Source organism: Amia ocellicauda, chromosome 4 (genome assembly GCF_036373705.1).
Source record: "Amia ocellicauda isolate fAmiCal2 chromosome 4, fAmiCal2.hap1, whole genome shotgun sequence".
NCBI classification, from domain to species: Eukaryota; Metazoa; Chordata; class Actinopteri; order Amiiformes; family Amiidae; genus Amia; species Amia ocellicauda.
In genome coordinates, this window is record NC_089853.1 from 6,394,330 (window position 1) to 6,415,177 (window position 20,848).

Genomic DNA, 20,848 nt, shown 5'->3' on the forward strand with positions numbered 1-20,848 from the left:
GCGTTGCGTGATGACGCCGTGCGTTGCGTGATGACGCCGTGCGGTGGTGCGCATGCGCAGGTGGGCGCAGCGCAAACGTGCTGGGAAGAAGGCCCGCCCGCAGGAGAGTGCAGCGCGTTGCCTCCGCCAATGAGGTCGCCGGGATTGTGCAGATCTGCGCAGAACTGCGGACAATTGCGCCGCATAACGTGAGCGGTCAGCAACACCACCGCCCGTTTGCAGCGAGTCACGGTTTCGTCCTGCCCTGGAGGCGGGTGTAGTTATGGCCGCAATCATTCAATTCACGATTAGCTCTTACGGTCGCCTGCGCACGGTGGGGCCTGGATTCATTGGGCGTTATTTCGTAGTGGATCGTTATTGTGTTTTATATGTCACACACGACCCTCACAAACCAGTTCACTGATGCATTTGGCTCTTATACTAAGACATATAATAAGCCAATGTACTACATTCAAAGTATAATAATATACAATGCAAGGCTCATATACAATTATTAAATAGGCTTTCCTGCATTTAGAAAATATGGATTTCGGGTTAAATTAGAGCAGATTGAGTTAGCATTGCATTTATTTAGGGCCAAGACACAATTCTCGTTTGTAACTGGCTCATCCCCAACATGACTGTCCCATAAACACAGGAAACTGAATCATAATTTACGATTCACGATCAATAATTACAAAAATAAATAAATGTATGTAATTCATAAATAAGCATGCAAAAAGCCAACATAAACAAAAATACAAATAACATAAAAATCAGTATTGCAAATAATTAAAAACACGACAACAGTAGGTTATGTGTGTGTGTGGTTTATTATTACATTGTGTTGCGTTTTGAGGATATAGCAGGACACTGTTTTCATACTTTCCGTTTACAGTCATGTTTGCAAGGTCATCAGAGCTCTTCCAGCAAGGCAAGTGGGGGCAAAGTTTATATTGCATCTGCTACACTGCGGGAGAAACACTGTACACGTCACATGCCTCACTATAGGACAATAAATACACATAGATGTGAAAACATAATGACAGATCTAACTGCACCAATTTTACTATAGTAAAGTATTGTTGGTTGAATTAAAACCAGTTTAATTATGTATTCCTATATTTATTTTATATTACCAAATGCGCCTATGACTGGCATTAAAATTGGTTATCGGAGATAAAGACTAGATATCTTCCCAGGCAGTGTCTGTGTAGACAAGGAGATTAGAAATGTGCATGTTCAAAAAGACAAGAAAGAAAGTGAATTGCTTACAAATCAGATCGCTGCGCTTTTGTTTCTTGTCAGCCTACGTCACAAACACCCCCCTGCCCGCACGCACAGGCTGCGCTCCGCGGTCCCGCCGCTAGAGGGATATAACCTGCGTCTGGCCGGCAGCTCGCTGTGTGCGACGCAACGTGGGAGAGACACTGCTGCAGATGCCATTTTGTAGTTGGCAAAACCAGAAAAACAAAGCAACGCTGGAGATCTTCGCGTTTGAACACTAATCGTCGACCATGCCCGTGTCCTGTGCTGCTGTAGGGTGCACCAATCGGTTTGTTAAAGGATCGGCCATAAGGTTTTACAGGTAGGTGAGTCCTGGCTGCTTGTGGCACGTCGGGGCTGTTTGTTCGCTGCGGGCTCGTTGCGTGTCGGCTCTGGTTTCCTGTGCAGCTCTTGCAGCTCTTGCAGCCGCCCGTGCGCTGCCTCTGCGCAGGCCCGCACTCTGCACGTGCTCTGCGGGGCTGCACCGCAGGCTCCATCAAATGCACCCAATTCCAGAGAGAGCAACCCCCCACTCACCCCTGAGAGGGACTGCTAGTCTGCATAGATGTGTGTCTCTTATCTCAGGTTCCACTGTGATGCTGTGGGTCTCCACCTCCTCAAAATCGTCATGTTTCTGTTGTGTCAGTGAAAAAAGCTTTGAAGCTCCATCTTGAGGCATCAGCTTTTTGTTTCATGTGTAGCAGTTGTGCTATATGCTAACTCCTTGTTTGCATGTCATGTCACATTTACTTGGTTTATTTGCAGCTGATCCATCTGTTATTGGTCAAGTTTAAAAAATGATTAAAAAAACCCATTCCTTCTCATTAGGTTTTCCCAGAGGAATAATATTGCTATTACAGGAATAATAGGCACAAAACAAAACCGGTGGAATAGACAATAAATCTAAAGCTTTTGTCTCAACAAAAGTAGGTTAAGAAAAACCAGCAAAAGCTGCCACAGTCTACTATACCTTTCGAAATGAAACCGAAAAATGTCTCTTCTCTCCGTGGGACACTGTTAAGGGAACACCACCGTACTCGCATTGTGCAATAGTGTTATGTAGTGTTTGTGTATAATAATGCCAAATGACAGATATCTTGTTCTGCTAAGTTGTTGGTCCTGATATTAAAAAAAAAACAAACATTAAGAACAGCTGTGATTTGCAGTTCGCCCTGCTGGGCTCGTTTGTCTTTGCACTTGGTGACCCGAGCCGTAGCTTTATGTATGTGTTGGTTTTCAGAGTCTTTCTGACGAGGTCCAAGCTCGGGATCTTTGACATCAAATGGCCCTTTAAACAAAAATGTGATCTTACAGTCGATCTGTCAGTGAATTGGTTTCGCCCCGGAATCGTCGCACACGCATCGATAAAGGATGCGTTTCTAGACCTGACAAAAATCCACATGTACATTTTAAATACATTTATTTAAACAGAGTGTGAAATGGTGCTCAGAAGACTAGCACTCTATACAACATCCAAACACAAACACCGTGTCCTTTATCCACAGCAGTGCATTACAGTTCCAGATACACCGCATCCTGAGAAATTTATGGTGATGCGATAATTGTTAATATAAAATTACAGAAATAGCTATTTTTGAACATTGTCATAATATTTTTTTTGTTTGTTTATTTGTTTACCATTAGGGTAAGCATCCCTTTTCCTAATTACAATTCAGCATACCCTGCGAAGAGACAAATATTCACTTCATATTATTAACAAACAAAATATTAAAAGCAAACTTTTTTGGCTGGAGGCTTTTGGGCTTTTCGTGACGAATCCATTTTGTGCACTTGTTGTCTTTGTCACGCAGGTTTCCTATCAGTAAACCACAGCTAGCTGCTCAATGGGTCCAGAATCTGGGTCGCAAACTCTTCACCCCCACCTCTAACACTTGTTTGTGTTCGGAGCACTTCCTCCCAGACTGTTTCAGAGACTACAGCGGCAGACAGTTTTTGAGGGAAGATGCCGTTCCTACCATTTTCGGAGCCCCTCCGCACCCTGAACCCGACGCACCCAAGGTTAGAGAACATGAGTCAATTTGTTCCTCGACCGAAAGAGACAGAAACGGATGGAAGGGTATTAACGAGCAGTCGAGTCGTTAGTGGTGCCCAGTTTATGAGGTTACTTTAAAGGTCTAAGGTTGAATGTAAAGAGGATCTGTGCTGTGACGTAGGCCCAGTCCAACGACTCGGTTATTCCCACATACCTGTCTGTTTATCATTTGGTGAGATGGTTGCATCATAAATATTAATTAATATTAAAAATATATAATTAATTTTTTTTAAATGATATTGAAAGGCAAAACCACCAATGACAGTAACTGATTACTAATATTGAAGACCTGACCACCCCCCTCCCAGAAAAATAAATTAATAAAAATGCCTTTTCAGATTGAATCGAGAAAAACACGAGGGGGGATAAACTCGAAAGATCAACGCAAGATGAGAAACATGCATTACGCCACGCTGTCGGAGCAAGAAAAGGCACAAGAGCGAGAGAGAGCCAAGCTACGGCAGAGAAGCAGAAGACAGAAACTGAAAGAGGCGGCCACGGGGAGTTACAAGGTAAATACAATCACCTTTTTGTTTGTATGCAAATACGTATTTAAAATTCACATTATGAAGATGTGGTCAGTCGTGACCTTCACCCATGTTCCGCAGTGCAGCTGGATCGAGCTGTGGAGCGGGGAGTTCGAGGTGGCGTGTTACTGCTGAAGTGCCTGGTTACGGGGGTGGTATGGATTCAGGTGTGAATGGTACATTCCTGGAGTTCGATGGGGTTGCTGTTTTCGGCTGGAGACCCACAGGGAACCCGCCACGTTAGCCTCTTGAGTTCCCAGCACACGAGATCTGGAAAGCCGCAATGGGTTCGGCGTGGCTTTTTCTGTCCGCTTTGACCACTGTCCAGCCAGGAACACAAATGTCTGATGGACAGGCCTGCCTTGCTGAGCGCCAGCGTGCCCGGCTCTGGTGCTTCCGACAAGACGCAGATTGGAGGAATCTGATGAATTTCCTGACAGGCTAAACTCCGCCTCTGTGCTGGCGACTGTCCAGGTGTGACTGTTGACTCAGCTGTGAAGCACCTCGGGGAGCTACATCAACTGAAGCCGTTCGTCCTTATGTTATTCATTTATGCTCTTTCATCCTCATCGCGTCATGCCGGGCGCTTGGCTCCGGGCCCTGTGACAGGACTGTCGAGTGTGACTAAGCATTGACCTCTGGCAAGAAGCCCGAGCGGAGGCTCACTGGTGTACTGGTTGACCATTTCCTTTTTGACAACATCTTCCCAGGACGCAGTCTGTGGAGAATGGGGAAAACTCTTGCCTGGCGGATTGATGGAACTTGAGGAGAGAAACGGTGTCATTTGCGCACGTTTCCCCAAAACAAAGTCGTTCAGCGGAGTCTGACAGGTGGACGGATGTTCATCAGGACTGCAAACCTCTCTGACAAGCAGATGCAGATGAGCACGAGCAAACGCTAGAAGACCAGTGGAAATGACGAACTGGGCGCTCACGAAAACGGTGTTACTCTGTCCGGTTTTGACAGCAAAGAACCCAATTCAATTTGCTGACTTAAACAGATGCTCTTTTTATTTATTTATTGAATCGTTCCTCTTAGTTTGCTTTTGCCACTTCGGATTGCCTGTAGGTCTCTGCAAAACAAAAACAAGAAGTGTAAAATGACTGTGTATGCCGCGGTCATTTATGGCACATTACGTCTGCGGAGTCGGGTTGAGTTGGCAATGCCTTAGTAATAATGTCCACTATGGGAGGCTGACCTGCAAAGGGATTTGGCTCTGACCTCTGCTGTGATGCTGGTCTGAGTGGAAGAATGGCTTATTGTGTTGCTCACTGCAGCCAACAGTTCCAGGTGATTTGGGGATCAGCTAACCAGAGGTCTGAGTCTGTATTAGAAAGGCATAGTATTGTTGCTACACGCAGCATGCTCTTTTTCCCCATGTTGTAGATATGGGCACCCTGTCTCACACAGCCTGGGGATAAGTACACATAGTGGTACAAACTAACTAATTGTGTTGAACAGGTTTAAGCCGTGTTTTAATTAATCCTAGGATGGATTTTGACATTGTGCTCAGCAGGACGTGAGATTGTACACGCCTGGGTGTGTTGATAAATAAATAACTGTAACCAACTCTTTTGGGCCTACAGGAGTTGGGTGACTTGAGCTTTACTGACGCGTTGTGCATGTTTGTATACATGTATTTGAACAGTAGGTGTGACGTACACGTACATACGTGACGCTTAAGTAAACAATGTTTATGAGGGATGATGAGCAGGCTAGAATAAGAATATTTTTTGTGGAATGTTGTCTGCACTATATTTAGATGTATATAGGCTAATACGTTGAAAAACGAGCCCCGTACTCTTTGTTTGCATAACGATCGATAACTGATCTGTTCCACACGAACAACTTTCTACAGAACTGTATGGCCAAAAGTGGCAGTTTTCCCAGAACTTGAATTAATGTATGTATATATAATGTATATATTTTTTTTTTTTTTTTTTTTTTTTTACACTATTTAAGATCTGTCAGCGATTTGGAGGTAATTACAGGGATCCGTTAAGCGATATGTATTTCCTGGCTGCTGTTGAAGAGAGAGTCAGGCCAGAAGACGTAGGGAATATAACAATAGGGAGTCTTTCTTCATACCGGTATATTAGTGGATTTATTACTACAGCCCATATGTGTGAGAACCATTTATTTAATCATGTATCGGAAATGGTTACTAACATTTAAATGAACAAGCAATTCATGTTTGATTTATACAGTTTAAAAAATAATGGCGAGACGTGGTAACCTGAAACAGTAAATGCCTTGCTTTGCTATAATATACAGTACAACCGATCGAACTACCAGTACCATAAATTACTATGATAGACAATGTACATTAGTGTCATGGTACACCAAGTACCATACTGTCAGAAATACCGTGGTGCACAATGTACCACAGTGAACCCGTCCAGGTGTGTGTATCCTCAGATGCGCCAATCAGGAGGCTACACAATCAATATGGTCCTGATGAGGTGCACATCGGCGCCTGCGCACTGCGCTACAGTCCGTGACGCATTTTCATTATTGATGCGCATGACGTCACTCAACCGGAACCTTTGATGTTGCTTAATTGCCAGCGCGTCGTGTCTTCTGGCAGTGCGCCAAATTGATTAATTGGCACTTTTTGCGGAGTAGGCTGCGGGCACACGCCTGCTTATTTATGCGACACAAACCTGCTACATAGTTTTGCAGCTTACACAGTTGAAATCTTACAGACCTGGTCACCTGCAGTATTCAAGGTAAACGTTTATATATATATGTATTTATTTGTATTAATTAAATATTTTTCATGTTTCATATGAAATGCAAAAATACATATTCATCCAGTCACTGTTAGTACACTGGTTGTGCGAATGGTTGCTTTAGTCGGAGAAACGCCTAATTCCGTGTTTAATTGGAGGGGTGACTGCTGTGCTACAGGGTGAATTCCGCGACTTGGACCGAGCGCAGTTCCCCCGGCGGGGCCTAGAGGGCGCTGTGGCTATTTTGGCTCCGGGTCCTCGGCGCACTTCCCCCGCTGAGGCCTAGAGGGCGCCGTCGTCGTCCCCGACCCCAGAGAGGCGGAGCCGCGCCATTACACCCGAGCTCGGCAGCATGAAGATGTGGAGACCCGGCCGCGGAGCGAAAAGGGTGAGCCGCCGAAGCGAGACGGGCCTCCTCTCGGGGACCCGGCGGACACGGCTGTCTGTGCGGGAAGAGGCCCGGCCGCTTAGAGATCCGCGGCGCCGCACGTCGCTTCCCCGCGTCCGCCGCCCGCACAGCCGCTGGAGTCCGCGCTGCGCCCCGGGGCCGCCGGTGCTGTGTTGCGTTTGAAATGCGTCTCATTGACGGGCGATTAGTGATGTCGGCGCGTTAACGCCGGGCTCTCCGGGCTGCTGCTCGGGCCGGGCGGTGGCCGCTGCACTGCAACGCGCCGTTTCTTTCGTTGGTGGTAATCGGCACGGTTGACCTCTCGGCACTGCTGCTGTGTTTCGCGCTGGTTTTGGACGTGTATGGACACGTGTTTGCCGTGACAAACCCCCGGTCGGACGGGTTGAATGCACGCCTGTGTCGCGGAGCTGCGCCGGGGAGAGTCCTCCGCCTGCGGGCAGTGACCTGCACCGCCGGCCCGGTGGCTGTCCGTGTGCTCTCGCTTGTGTTTGCTTTCCAAAATACAGTCCACATTCACATTATTATTATTATTTTTTTGGATGCGACAGTCATATACAAGTTTATTTCTCTTAGTAGTAATACTAGTTGGAAAGTTTAGGAAAGGAACCAAAATTGCCTTCTCACTTTGTTTTGCAAAGCTCTTGTGCAGCTTTCCTGCAAAATTGAGGTAAATATGTATGTAGGCCTGGTAGTAAAAAGCTTATTAAAAGGAGTTATGAAACCAGTAATACCCCATTTCAGATTTGGTTTTAATGCCAATAAAATATATGTACAGGGAAGCTTGAACCTTTGAGAGTCTACATGGAAAGTCACTTTCCATTGGAGGTGGAAAGGTGTTCTGTAACACAGTGTGTAAAGTCGTGAAGGACCTAGTTTTCGGATATTTCTCTCTCTCCAAAACACGAAACCCAAGTGGGTCTTCCTGCTTAACTTTAAGAGGAAATGCTCAGCTTCTAAACAAAGATTGCCAATTCTGAAATTGGAGAAGGGCGGCCTTGCTGTAGCTGGTTTTTGTTTTTGTGGGGTTCTCCTGTCACTTTCTCAAGGCTGACATTAAGATCACAGCCTTGCATGTTTACTGGCACGACACTGATCGCATGGCAGTGCTGCTGCTGCTGGCATCCTTTTGTGTTCAAGAACAGCAATCTCTTGAAGTCGGTAAGATGGCAGCTGTGAGTGATATCTGGCTTTCTGTCCCAAGGGGAGGCCTGTGCTACTCTCTCCAGTCTTCTGGTTTTAAATTCACCACTAGCGGACGCCTCGCTCCTCTGGGCACATGAGTGAGCCCACCCTGCCCTCTAGCTGTCAAAGATCATCCGGCACCTGCCTTTGCCCCCCCCTGACGTACAGTTGGTGATTATGTTGCTGTAAACCTTCAACCACGGTTTCGTCTTGCGTTTCATAGCAGTTTGAATTATTTTTAAAACCCCTGCTCGTCTGCGGATCTGTCTGCTCGGCCTCGTTTTCGTCCCCTGTAGTTGGTTTTACTGTCAGTATTTTCTCTGTTCAATGATAACTGAAGCTCATTACAACAAAATGATAAGAATACAGTTCTTTGGGAGAATACACACATTAGTATTTCACAAATCCATAGTTGGCACTTTTTCTTCAGTTGTTTAAGCATCAAAGTGGTTACACACACTTGTTCTATCTATGGCAGAACAAGTCATGCTAGTTTTTCAAACCCTTTCTTGAAAATATATTTTTGGAGGTATAGCCTAAATATTTGTCATAGGTTATTGTACTCGTGTTCAGGAGAGTGTCATGTGGAGAATGCTCAATGTAATTTTCTTTTTTTTTAATTAACACCAATAATGAAGCCTTATTAGCTTTGACATTTGTGAGGTAAAGATCTCATTGACTCTAATGCTTTTCCCAGGGTGCCCTACATAGGATCGTCCAGCTGCATTGGAGATTATAAATTCCCGCCAATAATACTTAACGACCAAACGCCACAATAACACTATCAGTAAAACAGGAGTAATAACATAGAAAACTCATCCTCCAATAAGCACAAGGACTGCAGGGAGTTGTCGGCCGTAGCAGGAGGCCATGGCGGAGCTCAGACCCTGCACGGTGGGGGAGCAGCTGCAGGCGGCGCAGGACTGCCACAAGACGTACTTCTGCCGCCAGACGGGCCTGAAGCCCATGAGGGACATGGTGCCGGATGACGCCCTGCTCCTGCAGCTGCGCACCGGCCTCATGAGCCTCACCGAGCGCGACACCGTGTGCTTCCACCACGAGAGGCTCTACGTGGACCGCTACGAAGACATGCAGAAAGCGTGCAGCGACCCGTTCAACTGCCACAAGAAAGCCATCAAGAAAGGCCTGCGCACCATCGACCTGGACGAGGCCACGTTTCTGAGCGAGAGGTTCGCCAGGCAGTTTGTCCCGGGCTGGAAGCTGTGCGTCCGGTGCGCCCAGCTGGTCAACGGCTACGTTGATCTGGACCCCGAGTCCCGGCACAAACGGAGGCTTGATAGTGAAGTATGTATGAGGGAGTCTTTCTCTTTGAAACCACCGAGAGAGCAGACAGACACACAGCCATAGCAGTGCAAGGACCAATGTCCACTGCTTAATCTGAAAATTGGGAGACTCGCTTTAATCAGTTATACTTTTTTCTTTCTCAGGTTTTAAGGGGGTTTTACTTAAAAAAAACAATTCTCAGAAGCCCAGCTTGTCAATCTTTATATGCATTTAATTTCTGCTACAATTTGCAGGTCTCATGCACCTTCTGTGACTTATTTTGGGAGAAAATCAAAATGTGAGGCACGCTGTGTTACACCACCGTGTGCAAATTGGATGCATTTGAAAATGACTGTTTTGGTTTGTTTTTTTTGGAGGGTGCATTTCTGCATCTTCTGCCGGGGATCTGCTCTTTGTACTTCCACAGTGGGTGTAGGAAATGTAATGCAAATACTTTCCCACCTCAGAACAATGTCAATATCAGGTGCACTTGCTTGGCTTGTCAACAGTGGCTCTTTGTTTTGCAGGGGAGGACAGCAAAGGCCTTGAAGTCGCTGGAGTTCGCCAACCCTGGGCGCCAGACCGAGTTCGCACCCGACACCAGCAGGAGGGATAAAAGACGACAGACCAAGCAGTCGAACACAGACCGGTAGGCTGGGTTGAGTGGAAACTTTTGTTTGTTGTTGTAAAGATTTATGAGGAATGTATTTGCAATTGTCTGTTGCTCACACTAAATAGTAATCAGAAGGTTATTTTGAGGGAGAAAAAGTTAATTTCCTTCCCTATAGGACTTGCTTGGGTGGTTTCACATGGCTTTTGCAGACAAACTAGAAAGGAAGATGAAACCGAAGTTCTGAAATAGTGTGTAGTTTCTGCCTCTGGGTTCACTTGTGGAGGACAGTTCATTTTAATGGTTTCTTATGGATTTTGTGAAATTACCGGTGATGACACCCAACCCCTTCTTCATCCGCAGACAAACGATCAACACCAAGAGCAAAGTGTACGACAGCGACGGCCTGCTGATCTCCAGCGGCCGGGACCTGTGCGACTGTCTGGACTCCGAGTGCCTGGGCTGCTTCTACCCCTGTCCCGAGTGCAACTCCCGCAAGTGTGGCGTCGAGTGCCGCTGCGACCGCAAGTGGCTGTACGAGCAGGTGGAGGTGGAGGGCGGCGAGATCATCCGGAACAAGCACGCGGGCTGAGGCGGGCCGCTGCTCCGCTTCCGTACACCGCGGCGGTAGAATACTTAATTTGATCGTCTCTGTCGGAGACGGGGACGTTTTGACTCGGCGACATGTGAGACTGACCGCCTGGTCGTCTTGTTAGATGTTCTGAAGTTTTTCCTGTTCTTTGTTTTAATGTTTTATTTTTAAAAACACTTTAGGAGTACCAAAGAAGTTCCAAACTAACGTCATTGTATGTGTATGTATGTTCCCACACACACACATGCACACGTTCATTTTAGGATGCTTTGTTCGAAGGTACGCATGGCGAAGTTTTAGTTTAAGAGAAGGCAGATTTTTTTAAGAACGGATTCTTCCTTTATAAATGTAGTTACTGAACTGAATGTGGTGAACGCTATGTTCTTCTGAGAACAGCCGAGTAAACGTCGCTCCATACGGATCCCAGTTGCTCATGTTACACGCGTGACCCTCGCAAGACCGAGTCCGTGCAGCGCCGACACGCGAGACACGAAGCCACTCATTCCCGTTTTCTTTATCTTGCAACAAGACAATACCATACACAGTTTCATATTCTTTTTTGTTCTCTCCCGAGATGGTTTGTTCAGTGAATTTATATTTCTGTTTTGCAGAGAAAACCCATGTATGTAAAATAAAGTTTACTTTTATATAAAAGTCTGTTGAAGTGTGTGTGTGTGACGTTATTGTGCTTGGTGTTTCGTGTGCATTCACAGCTATTGTGTAAAATCCTGCTGTGTCAAGCCGGGGTGTCCTTGCTGTGCTGGGAGTGTGGTTATATAACGTCCTGATTTCATTGTCATCATTCGAGGGACAGATCAGGCAACGTACTCTGGAAATTTTCCAAAATCATGTCCTCTTCCTTGATTTATAACTGAATTGTAGCCCATGGTTGCGAACCTCCTCCATATCTGTATCCAGGCTGAGTGCTGGCCTGTGTGTGTTGTGCCTCTTAGTTCAATCAAATGATATCGGTTGGGAAATTTACATTCCAGCCAGTGTTGACGCTCAAGCCCTGCCCGGCCGTGGCTTTTTGTTTCCTGCACGGGAATGCAAATTGCCCAACAATAACAAAATGGCAATATTTGCTGGAGAACAATCAAATAATTGATTGCAGACCATGCTTCTGCCAGAAAGGGTTTTTCTGTTCCTAAACGCTAGTGTTTCAGTACAGTACGCGTCTTTGTGTGTTTGATACAGTTTAATCTGTGTTTTTTCGTAACTATTGGCTTACATCTATTACCAACAACGACGAGAGCTTGCAAAGCAGTGCGGGTGTTTGAGCTCTCGGTGTAAATCAACATTTGCATTTATTTTTTTCCAGCTTCTACCTGATTGTCAGCATCATTTTTCAAGTTACTGGACTAGGATTGACTCAGAATAAATGGTGAGTTAAGTCACTGTGGTGGTTAAGATCTAAATAAAGGAGATTCGATTCATTAGCAAATAGTGTTCTATTTTTGTGAAAAAATCCAAGTTTGTTTTTTTCATTTGTTTAGTGTTTTTCATTGATTTGAATTGGTAACTCTTTATTCTGTCTTAAAGAGGCATGGTGTTGTGTAGCATTACAGTGCAAACGCATGAAGTGCATTTGAACGACTTAGTTATCTCCTATGCAATGGCCTTTCTCGAAGGAAAAGGCAATTTTGGGTCATATTCTTATCGTATGGACCAGCTTGTTCAGCTGAACCTTTCGCCTAAGAAAACTAAAACGGATTCAAGTTATAGGGCAGCACAGAAACCCCTCCGAATGTTACTTTGTGTGGAGTTGCCCATCAGTTACTTTTAAAAACATGAATTCACGCTTATAATTAACAAAAAAAAAAAAGGTTATTTACATTTGTAATAATGATTATCACCTTATATAATGTACTGAATTTTTTGTATCTGTGTATAGCTCGGAATCCTTTTGAAAAGGGTCTGAAGCTGACGATTCAATGTCTTAAATGTAAACCTGACTTGAAATACCAAGACAAATGAACAACAGGGGTCATCGTCACAAGTGTAGTGCGTCTGACGTTTTGTATCTTCCAAAGATGACCAAAATAATGACGACAAACGCAACAAAGGCGTGAGTTACTCACGTGCCATCCCTGTTACATGGGGTTACAGTTCAATATTTTTTGGTACGGGTCCTAAATCACTGAAGTTCTAATAGAAAATGATTGTAGAATTTGCAGAAACTTGAGCACAGTCTTCTCAGCGCTTCAGCACGGCCCGTAACTATGATTCTGTTTGGAAAATCGTAATTATCTAGCTTTTCCATTTCAACACTGACCTTCCCTACTTGTTTGTGCAACTGCAGTGAAGAACAGCAAGTCACCCTGTGCCTCACATTGACATTAAATGGAAACTCCTCTCGTTGCCTGTTTGCAAAAGGGAATCCATTTGGTGGCGTATCTGGTACAAAATGTGCAGCCCGGTGTATTCGAGGAGGCGAGGATTTGTCAAGGCTAAGCAGAGTGTAGGCTGAGTCAGAGGGGTTGCCCGGCTCTCCCAACTGCTATCTAAGCTGTGAGGGATTACATACAGGTGCCGGTTTATGAAATGTGTGTGCGGCTCAGGGACTCACTCACTCACTCTCAGGTGTGCAAGGCTGACTGCGCAGCGCCAAGGATAATGGAGTTAACCTTGCGTGCTGAGCTTCTGTCCATCTCAGGCAGGTGGGTTGTCAGAGTTTGATTGTACTGCTGTTCAGTTAGTAGTTCACTTTGGGGTTTAAATTTAAAGCCTTACATTTTTATATATGGGAGGTTACATGCCATGATAAGTGGTCTATGCTTAAACTACCTTGACTTGAGTAAGAATCTCCTGGCTGACTGTCCATTGAAGGTGGGCCATTGTCACGTTTCCGCTGTACCTTCTCATAGTGACAACACGCAACCGTCACAGTACTTTGACAGGGGGTTGTGTAACACTTTCGGACGCAGCCGACGTGCAGTAGAAGGGGCAGTGACGGAGAACGCCACCGTGTCACTGCCAACGTGCAGCTTTCATCTCGTAGAAATGCAGAGTTTGTAACCTTGGGATGGAATATCATAAAGCCTTGAACTATTTGTTTTTAGGTAAAAGCAAGCGGCAGGAATAGCAAAAGCACTAAACTCACAGCAGAGGAGACGTCAGAAGCCGATGTAGCTCGTTATTCATCAAAGTGCCGTTGTTTATCCAGAGTCTAAGTTACTGCCTCATGCAGCAGTGTGTAATTTTTAATAGGGAGACTGTTAAGTTACGAGCTTACAATCTTTATTTTAAGGAATGCTGGATAGTGGGTTTCCGCCTGTGTTTCGCTTTTCAGAAAGCTGCACCATAAAAAACGCAATAAACTGGAACCATGTTCAAAGCTTTCTTCTCGAGGGGAAGCATTTCCATACATTTCAACAGCATAATGATGGAATAAACAAAGAGACTCCTTTGAAGTCCTGTTTTTATTCTTCCTGGTAAAATTAGTCATTCTGTCAATGAACAGAAAGAGTGAAGGAAGGAGTAAATAAATATATAAATAACTTGTCACACTATTCTGTTCACGCATCCCTTTGTCCCACTTTAGAAGAGGAGACATGATGAACGCAATGCAGTTTGACGACCATGCGGTGCAGAGACAAGTCCAGGAGAGTCTGCAGAGACACTGGGACGCTCCACTGTACCCCTGCTGCACCCCCGTGACCTCCAGATTGGCACAGCACAGTCCCCTCTTCCTTCCAGACCCCGAAGATGGCTCCCCACTGGCGAGACCCACTGTGGACGCCCAGAAACTCGACACATCGGAGGGAAAGCGCATCGCTGTGAACACGATGGAAATCATGCTCGATGTCCGGATGGTGAGAGGGCACCAGGTGAGCAAAAGGCAGGCGATTCCTCAAACGCGATTCTGGCGTCACACGACTCGGTCCAAGGCAGTGAAAGCAGGTGAAAATCTTGAGGAAGACCCCCTCAGTGACAAGCAAACCTTTCTTCAGTGTCAAAAGGCAGTCAAATGGTCCCACAGGTTGAAAAAGGGGGCGGGGCAACAACCACAGATTGTTGTGTGCCAAAGCAAGGGAGACGAGACAGCAATAGGCCCTAAAGAGCACCCAGAGTTAGGGCGCCACGAGTACGTTGTTTTAAGACTGCCGGGAATCTCTCCCAGTTCGGATTTCCCCCCAGAAAATCAAGCGCAGGTCAGAATAATGTCATGGCTGCGCCCCCCGCCCCCGCCCACCGCCTCTGTACCACGCCAGCTGAAAAGCAGGGTGAGCGAAGTGAACCGGCTCCACGGCCCGAGAGCCCTCCAGCTGCAGTACGAAGGCAAGGTGGCGCAGAGTTACGGGAAGAGGAAGACCCCGGCGGACACAGAGAGGCCCCCCAGGAGAGACCGCCAAAGCAGCGAACGCAACGAGGCGCTGTTTTATATTAAACTGCCCGAGCTGCGGCTGAAAGTCGGCCTGGTTCATCGTCCCCGACACAGAAAGTGCGAAGACGTGGGAGGCGAGAGCAGAGGGAGAGACGCTGACCCCTGCAGCGGCCCAGTGGAGAATCCCCCCGCAGGAAACCCCAACAAGGAGAACAGGACGTCCAGCATCCAGGTGAACACGGCGAGGGCGACACTTAGCGTGCAGGGAAAAGTGCACGACCGCCGGGAAGCAGGGAGCTGAACATCGTGAGTCTTGCTGCAGGAGAACAGCATCGGTATTGCAGACGCGCTCCGTGGGCACAGAAGGGCCAGGGGCAGGACTGGGCTGTGTGTTTTTCTACCACTGCTGCCTTCCATAGTCTTTATTCTCCAGCACACTGAGGGACTCTTTCCACAGAAGAACAAGGGGAGGCAGAAACCAAAGACGTTTATATAATTTAAAACACTATTAAATCATATACCTTGCCTTTTGATTTCTTGTTCTTTTTCTTATTGTTATTATTAGTCTACATGTGGCAACAAGCCGTCTCGTTCTCTTCCAGGTTCTTTATTGGTGCTGGTCTGCGTGTGAGACGAACATGCAGAGTCTTGTTCTCCTGCAAAAGCTTTAGTATGACAGGATCTTTGGTGGGTGGCTGTTAGCACAGAGGTGAAATTCAAATTGTCCTCCTCTGCTTACGATTCCATAGTGACCACTATCTTTGCTGAGATCAGACTGCAAGGATACAGAATTACTGATCGCAGATGTGTTTATTTTCAAATGATATAACAGTGATGTGCATGATTGGGACATAGAGAGAGGGAGACATGAACGAGATTTAGAGAAAGAGACATGGAAAGGATAGACAGCTATGCAAAGTGGCATTTGAATCATATTTCTGATATTAACATATTTTTATCGTGATTTTTCCACATCTTTACCATACTATACTTTACCATTTTTAACCATATTTTTACCAAGGTTTACCAAGTTACCATGCTATACCACACCACACTAAGCCTTACTGTATTTTAATGTCCTACTGAGTGACAATTTGGGAATATTAAAAATGGACTGGATAGGATCCTTGGATCACTTACAGTGAGGGAAAAAAGTATTTGATCCCCTGCTGATTTTGTACGTTTGCCCACTGACAAAGAAATGATCCGTCTATAATTTTAATGGTAGGTGTATTTTAGCAGTGAGAGACAGAATAACAACAAATAAATTCCAGAAAAACTCCCTTTAAGAGAGTGCTCCTAATCTCAGCTCGTTACCTGTATAAAAGACACCTGGGAGCCAGAAATCTTGCTGATTGATAGGGGATCAAATACTTATTTCCCTCATTAACATGCAAATCAGTTTATAACTTTTTTGAAATGCGTTTTTCTGGAATTTATTTGTTGTTATTCTGTCTCTCACTGTTAAAATACACCTACCATTAAAATTATAGACTGATCATTTCTTTGTCAGTGGGCAAACATACAAAATCAGCAGGGGATCAAATACTTTTTTCCCTCACTGTAGTTATTAATGGACACCAAACGAGCACGATGGGGCGAATGGCCTCCTCTCAATTCGACACTTTCTTGTGTTCTTTGTACTGTTAGTGCACCACACTACAATCTTGTAGGGGACAAAAGTGTCACACCCTCTTAACTTGGCCCATGTTCCCGTAGGACATTGCTTATTCCCTAAAGACACTTTAAGATGCCTTCTACCACGCCTTGTCTTTTCCTATTGATTGTGTTGTTATTGTCTGTGTGGCAAACAGGACAGGAGGAAACCCTGTTTTACCCAGAGGGGTTAGTCTGCCACAGCGCCGGACAGCCAGCGGTTCAGCTCCACTGCCACTCCACTGGAGTCTCACACAAGTCTGCCCGTGGTGCTGTAGGAATGTCTGACTAAGTAAATACATTGAGTTAAAAATAAACATGGGAAAGGAAAAGTGTATTCGCACTAGGTAAAATCGTCTGCTAATAAATAAAGAAACAAACCACTACGTTAATGCTAATACTATGTTTTTATGTAATCCTTTTCCAAGGGCACATTTCACTTTGGGGTCTATAGCTCCTCACCAGAACATTACCTTGTTCAACCTAAACTGCACTTCAGTTTCGTGAGGAGCCAGGACTCTGGATTCTGAGGGTCAAGACCAGCTCAGCGCTGCGTTTCCAAGCCCACTCACTGAATGAATCCCCTTCAGCTCCACAGAACATCCTGTGACATTTTGAATGTCCTTGGCACTTAATTAAATTATCATAGAAAATCCCACAGTTGCACACAGTATAATGCCTATCAAAGTAGAGGATTTCATCCCAGGCTTCTAACAGGGTGCTGTTGTTTTTGTGTTTTTCGACATACATACTTGTATAATGCAGAATCAGTTTATACTCTTTCCTAATATTAGCAGGCAGCAGACATGGTGTGTGGCATAAATCACTCTGCAGCCACCGGCTATAGACCCAGCTCCCCTGAAATCCCTTTGCAGCGGTACAGATGTGTCCAAGCTTCATGCAAATATATATTTTAAAATGCATGCAACCTATGAGGCAGAGATGGATGGTTTAGGTCCTGTGCTCATTGACTGTGCCAGCGGCGGTGTGTGAGTGCGAGTCACACAGCAATGCACTTCCTGTAGAGAGTTTGCCAGCATAAATAAATAAATAAATAAACAAACAGACACACAAACAAATAAAAGGAGACGGGGGGGGGGGGGGAAGTCAGGCCAATACCACACAGCCCTGCAGGTTCTCGCTGGCTCACGGATAGACAATATTATTAGATTGGCGTTTCCTGTGACTGCTGTCTGGTCAATGAGCAGCCAGCAGCCTCCTGTCCTCCTCACTCACTGACACACGTGTGCTCAACGTCCCGAAACCCTTCCCAAATGTACAGACAATCACAATCAGAGGCATCGGAGGCTTTCGCTCTGCTGTGGGCTGTGTGCGCAGTGGGCGGGTGTTAAAGGGAAATGCCTCCACAGAGGGACAGAACCACCTTGTGTCTCATCCCTGATTAAGCACTTTCCCTCCCCTGTGCCTCATTTGTTGAGTCTAATACAATGTTTTGCCCCAGTGTGTAACTTATTGCGTTACATTGCGATGTATTCTACGTTTGCGTTGTGAAACCTCTGTTTGCTGTGTAGAACTTATTTCAGCCCATTCTTAAGTGTACATTACCAGCCTAATCAATTCCCTGTACCTTGCAAATGTGTAGAACAATATGTGCGTGTGTATATTTTTGGAGCCTTGTTTGTTTTCTCTAGCACTGGTCACACAAGTGTGGGTCAGAGGCCTCCGGTCTGGCTCCTCCAGCTGGGAGGAGAGCTGTCAATAGTACATGCAGACATATGTAAGCTTTTTTATATGTCGTGCCCTTTACAGTACTTCAGGGAGGGAAAAAAGAGTGCGAGTGAAGGAGTGAAGGATTACTGTTCCCTGGGGTGACCCCTTTAGCTCAATGCAGAAGGCAGGGAACTTCTATGGACAGGGTGGAAGAGCATCCATATCTTTTAGCTGCAGCCCACCTGTTCATTGAATTAAAGATGTGACCGGCTCTTATTTATAGAGGTGCTTGGTAAGGGAATCTTTTATTGTCCCTTCACTCCACTAAGTTTTGACCCCTGGTTTTGACCAATGCTAAATAGTGAATCCATTGTGTTTGTCACTTATTAATTTAAAACAGCTGGAAAGACAGACCCGTATTGTTATTCTTGTATTACTGTTAATGCCCCCCACCATGTAAAACAGGAATAACTTATCCTTCAGTTTTCAACCACACTAGTTGTGAATATAGCAAAAAGACAAAAACAACATTGCCACAATTAACCTGTGTAAAAGTTTAATGGCAGAACTGTTCTAGGCTTTCCATTTTGAATACTGAACACATAACATTTCTCTGAACCGTCTCTGGCAACTCTATTGCACCTCCTAACTACATAAGGTGAGAAGAACAGTTGAATTTGGTAATAATAATTGTTCTACAGTATATATAACACTATTATTATTATTATTATTATTATTAGCTAATTGGTAAATAAGCCTGTGATACACATTTCTCTATTGATAGTAAACCTATCGATGTTGGCAGAAAAAACAAGACGAAGCAATGCACACACAGGGCACCTTGAACTCATGTGGAGTTAGCAACCGATCTCCTTATTAGCTATAAATTCTGAAATGTGTTTGTGTCATTACCTATAATTGAATCAAATGTAATTTCAGATCAGTCTATTCAGGTCCACACAATCTCAAATGTAATTGATATGCATTGCAATATGCAGTCTTTACCAGCAAAATTGAAGGGGCTAATATTAATATTAATGAGACAGCATTGTCCTTATTTTCAGTACATAGCCATCAGCTTGTTGAAGATGTGGATTAAATCACACGTCTACAGTCCAACGAGAAGGGAGTGAATCTATAGTCTCTGAGGGATCTATATTAGCAGTTACGTTGACTCAGATGATCATTAAGGGACGTCTGGGAATTGTAGCTCACATCCGTCACTTTTCCTTCAGTGAACAGGTTATAAAAGATGATATATTAATATTAATAATGAGAGAGACCTGTGCTCACACCTGCAGCTGCACTTCAACCACCAGATGTAACCGTGCAACGCAGGGTGTGTAACAAACACTTCCTTCTGTGGATCAATATCTGGTTGCTGAACTCCTTGCTTTGAAAATTATGTCGGGGATGAGAAAACTGGGGAACAAGCATCAGCAGAGGTACCAAGGAAATCACACACTATTACTGACTTCTGATTACTAATTGATTATCTAACTGACCAGGCACTCGGGGGGCCCTGAACTGACCGCCGCGCAGTCTGTGTTGTCCGTGTTGCACTGGCTACACTCGCAGCTCAGCGCCAGGGGGTAGGTGAAGGAGGGCTCCACTCCGGTCAGGCAGTTGTGCAGCTTGATGGTGGTGTAGGAGACCTCCTTGAAGTTGCAGCTATTCTGGGTTATGAGGGCCATGGAGCTCTTAAACACAGGGTCCTGTCAAAGTCCAAGGAGCAAATCAGTGTGTCAGTGATTCTGAAAGACAGGTCTAACTCTGAGCCAAAGCCCCAATCCCTCCACCACCCAAGCTCTCACACTCAAGACCAGCTCTCTCGCCCAAGACAAGCATGTTGATATAGTGCCAAGCATTCTTAACTGCATTTGTAGTATGTTGTCTGGTTTAATATTAAGGTAAGAAGATAAATGATACTCGCTAAACCCAGGCTGGCCAAACCCAATTCTTGTGTGCCAGTTAAACCAGTAGAACCACAGCCCTAACCTCAGTCCCTGTCTTGCCCTGCGTTGTGCGGAGGTTGTGGGACGTACCTGTGTCTGGCAGTGTCCGGCACATGCGGTGGTGTTGATGGTGACACAGTTGCCACACTCCTCACTCTCCAGCGCCAAGGAGATGTTGGTGAGGCCACAGTCTGTGTCACCGTGGACAGACGCGCAGCACAGCATCGCGGCACCGAGGAGCAACACAGAGCACATCGTGGAACCAGCTGGACAGGAGGAAACAGAACCAACAAGCAAGGAACCAGCGAGTCAAGAAAAGGACACACACACATATATACATACATGAAATTCAATCCCTACAACAAGCTGATGACAAGCTTTATAGAGAATTGCAATTATTGAATGAAGCGTGCCAGTTTACATCAACGACAAATTAAAGGAAGAAACAAAGACACACAAAGGGAGCATAAAATAAAACTATTTCAGTTGGTGGACATTAAGTCCTGTAAAATGTAATGTAAAAAGGAGAGCGTGCCAACCTGCAGGATCCTGATCTTGGGTGCCTGCGATCCTCACCTCGGATCGCATGTCTTTTATACCTGGAT

At 45.3% G+C, this 20,848-nt stretch overlaps 2 protein-coding genes across 3 annotated transcripts; one reads left to right on the forward strand and one right to left on the reverse strand.

Moving 5' to 3' along the window:
• Positions 1-1,368: 1,368 nt before the first annotated feature.
• Positions 1,369-11,291, forward strand: arl14ep (ADP-ribosylation factor-like 14 effector protein). Of its 2 annotated transcripts, XM_066700772.1 has the most exons (5): positions 1,369-1,567; positions 3,057-3,264; positions 3,637-3,810; positions 9,960-10,081; positions 10,406-11,291. In XM_066700772.1, exons 1-5 carry the CDS (start codon positions 1,497-1,499, stop codon positions 10,632-10,634), a joined length of 804 nt encoding a protein of 267 aa, XP_066556869.1. In that variant the 5' UTR covers positions 1,369-1,496; the 3' UTR covers positions 10,635-11,291. The 2 variants fall into 2 exon arrangements, with proteins under 2 accessions (XP_066556869.1, XP_066556870.1); XM_066700773.1 differs by lacking the exons at positions 1,369-1,567; positions 3,057-3,264; positions 3,637-3,810 and adding exons at positions 6,855-6,945; positions 8,846-9,453.
• A 7,536-nt stretch (positions 11,292-18,827) lies between these two features.
• Positions 18,828-20,564, reverse strand: fshb (follicle stimulating hormone subunit beta). The gene is made up of 2 exons (XM_066700775.1): positions 20,334-20,564; positions 18,828-20,003 (listed from the first exon to the last, which is right to left on the reverse strand). Exons 1-2 carry the CDS (start codon positions 20,496-20,498, stop codon positions 19,785-19,787), a joined length of 384 nt encoding a protein of 127 aa, XP_066556872.1. The 5' UTR covers positions 20,499-20,564; the 3' UTR covers positions 18,828-19,784.
• Positions 20,565-20,848: the final 284 nt, after the last annotated feature.

Bases quoted from the DNA above. Each gene is read 5' to 3' on its own strand.
- arl14ep (XM_066700772.1), top strand. From the start codon at position 1,497: ATGCCCGTGTCCTGTGCTGCTGTAGGGTGCACCAATCGGTTTGTTAAA. The intron at 1,568-3,056 runs GTAGGTGAGTCC...TTTGTCACGCAG, and splicing joins TCGGCCATAAGGTTTTACAG to GTTTCCTATCAGTAAACCAC. The intron at 10,082-10,405 runs GTAGGCTGGGTT...CTTCATCCGCAG, and splicing joins AAGCAGTCGAACACAGACCG to ACAAACGATCAACACCAAGA.
- fshb (XM_066700775.1), bottom strand. From the start codon at position 20,498: ATGTGCTCTGTGTTGCTCCTCGGTGCCGCGATGCTGTGCTGCGCGTCT. The intron at 20,004-20,333 runs GTACGTCCCACA...GGACTTTGACAG, and splicing joins CCGGACACTGCCAGACACAG to GACCCTGTGTTTAAGAGCTC.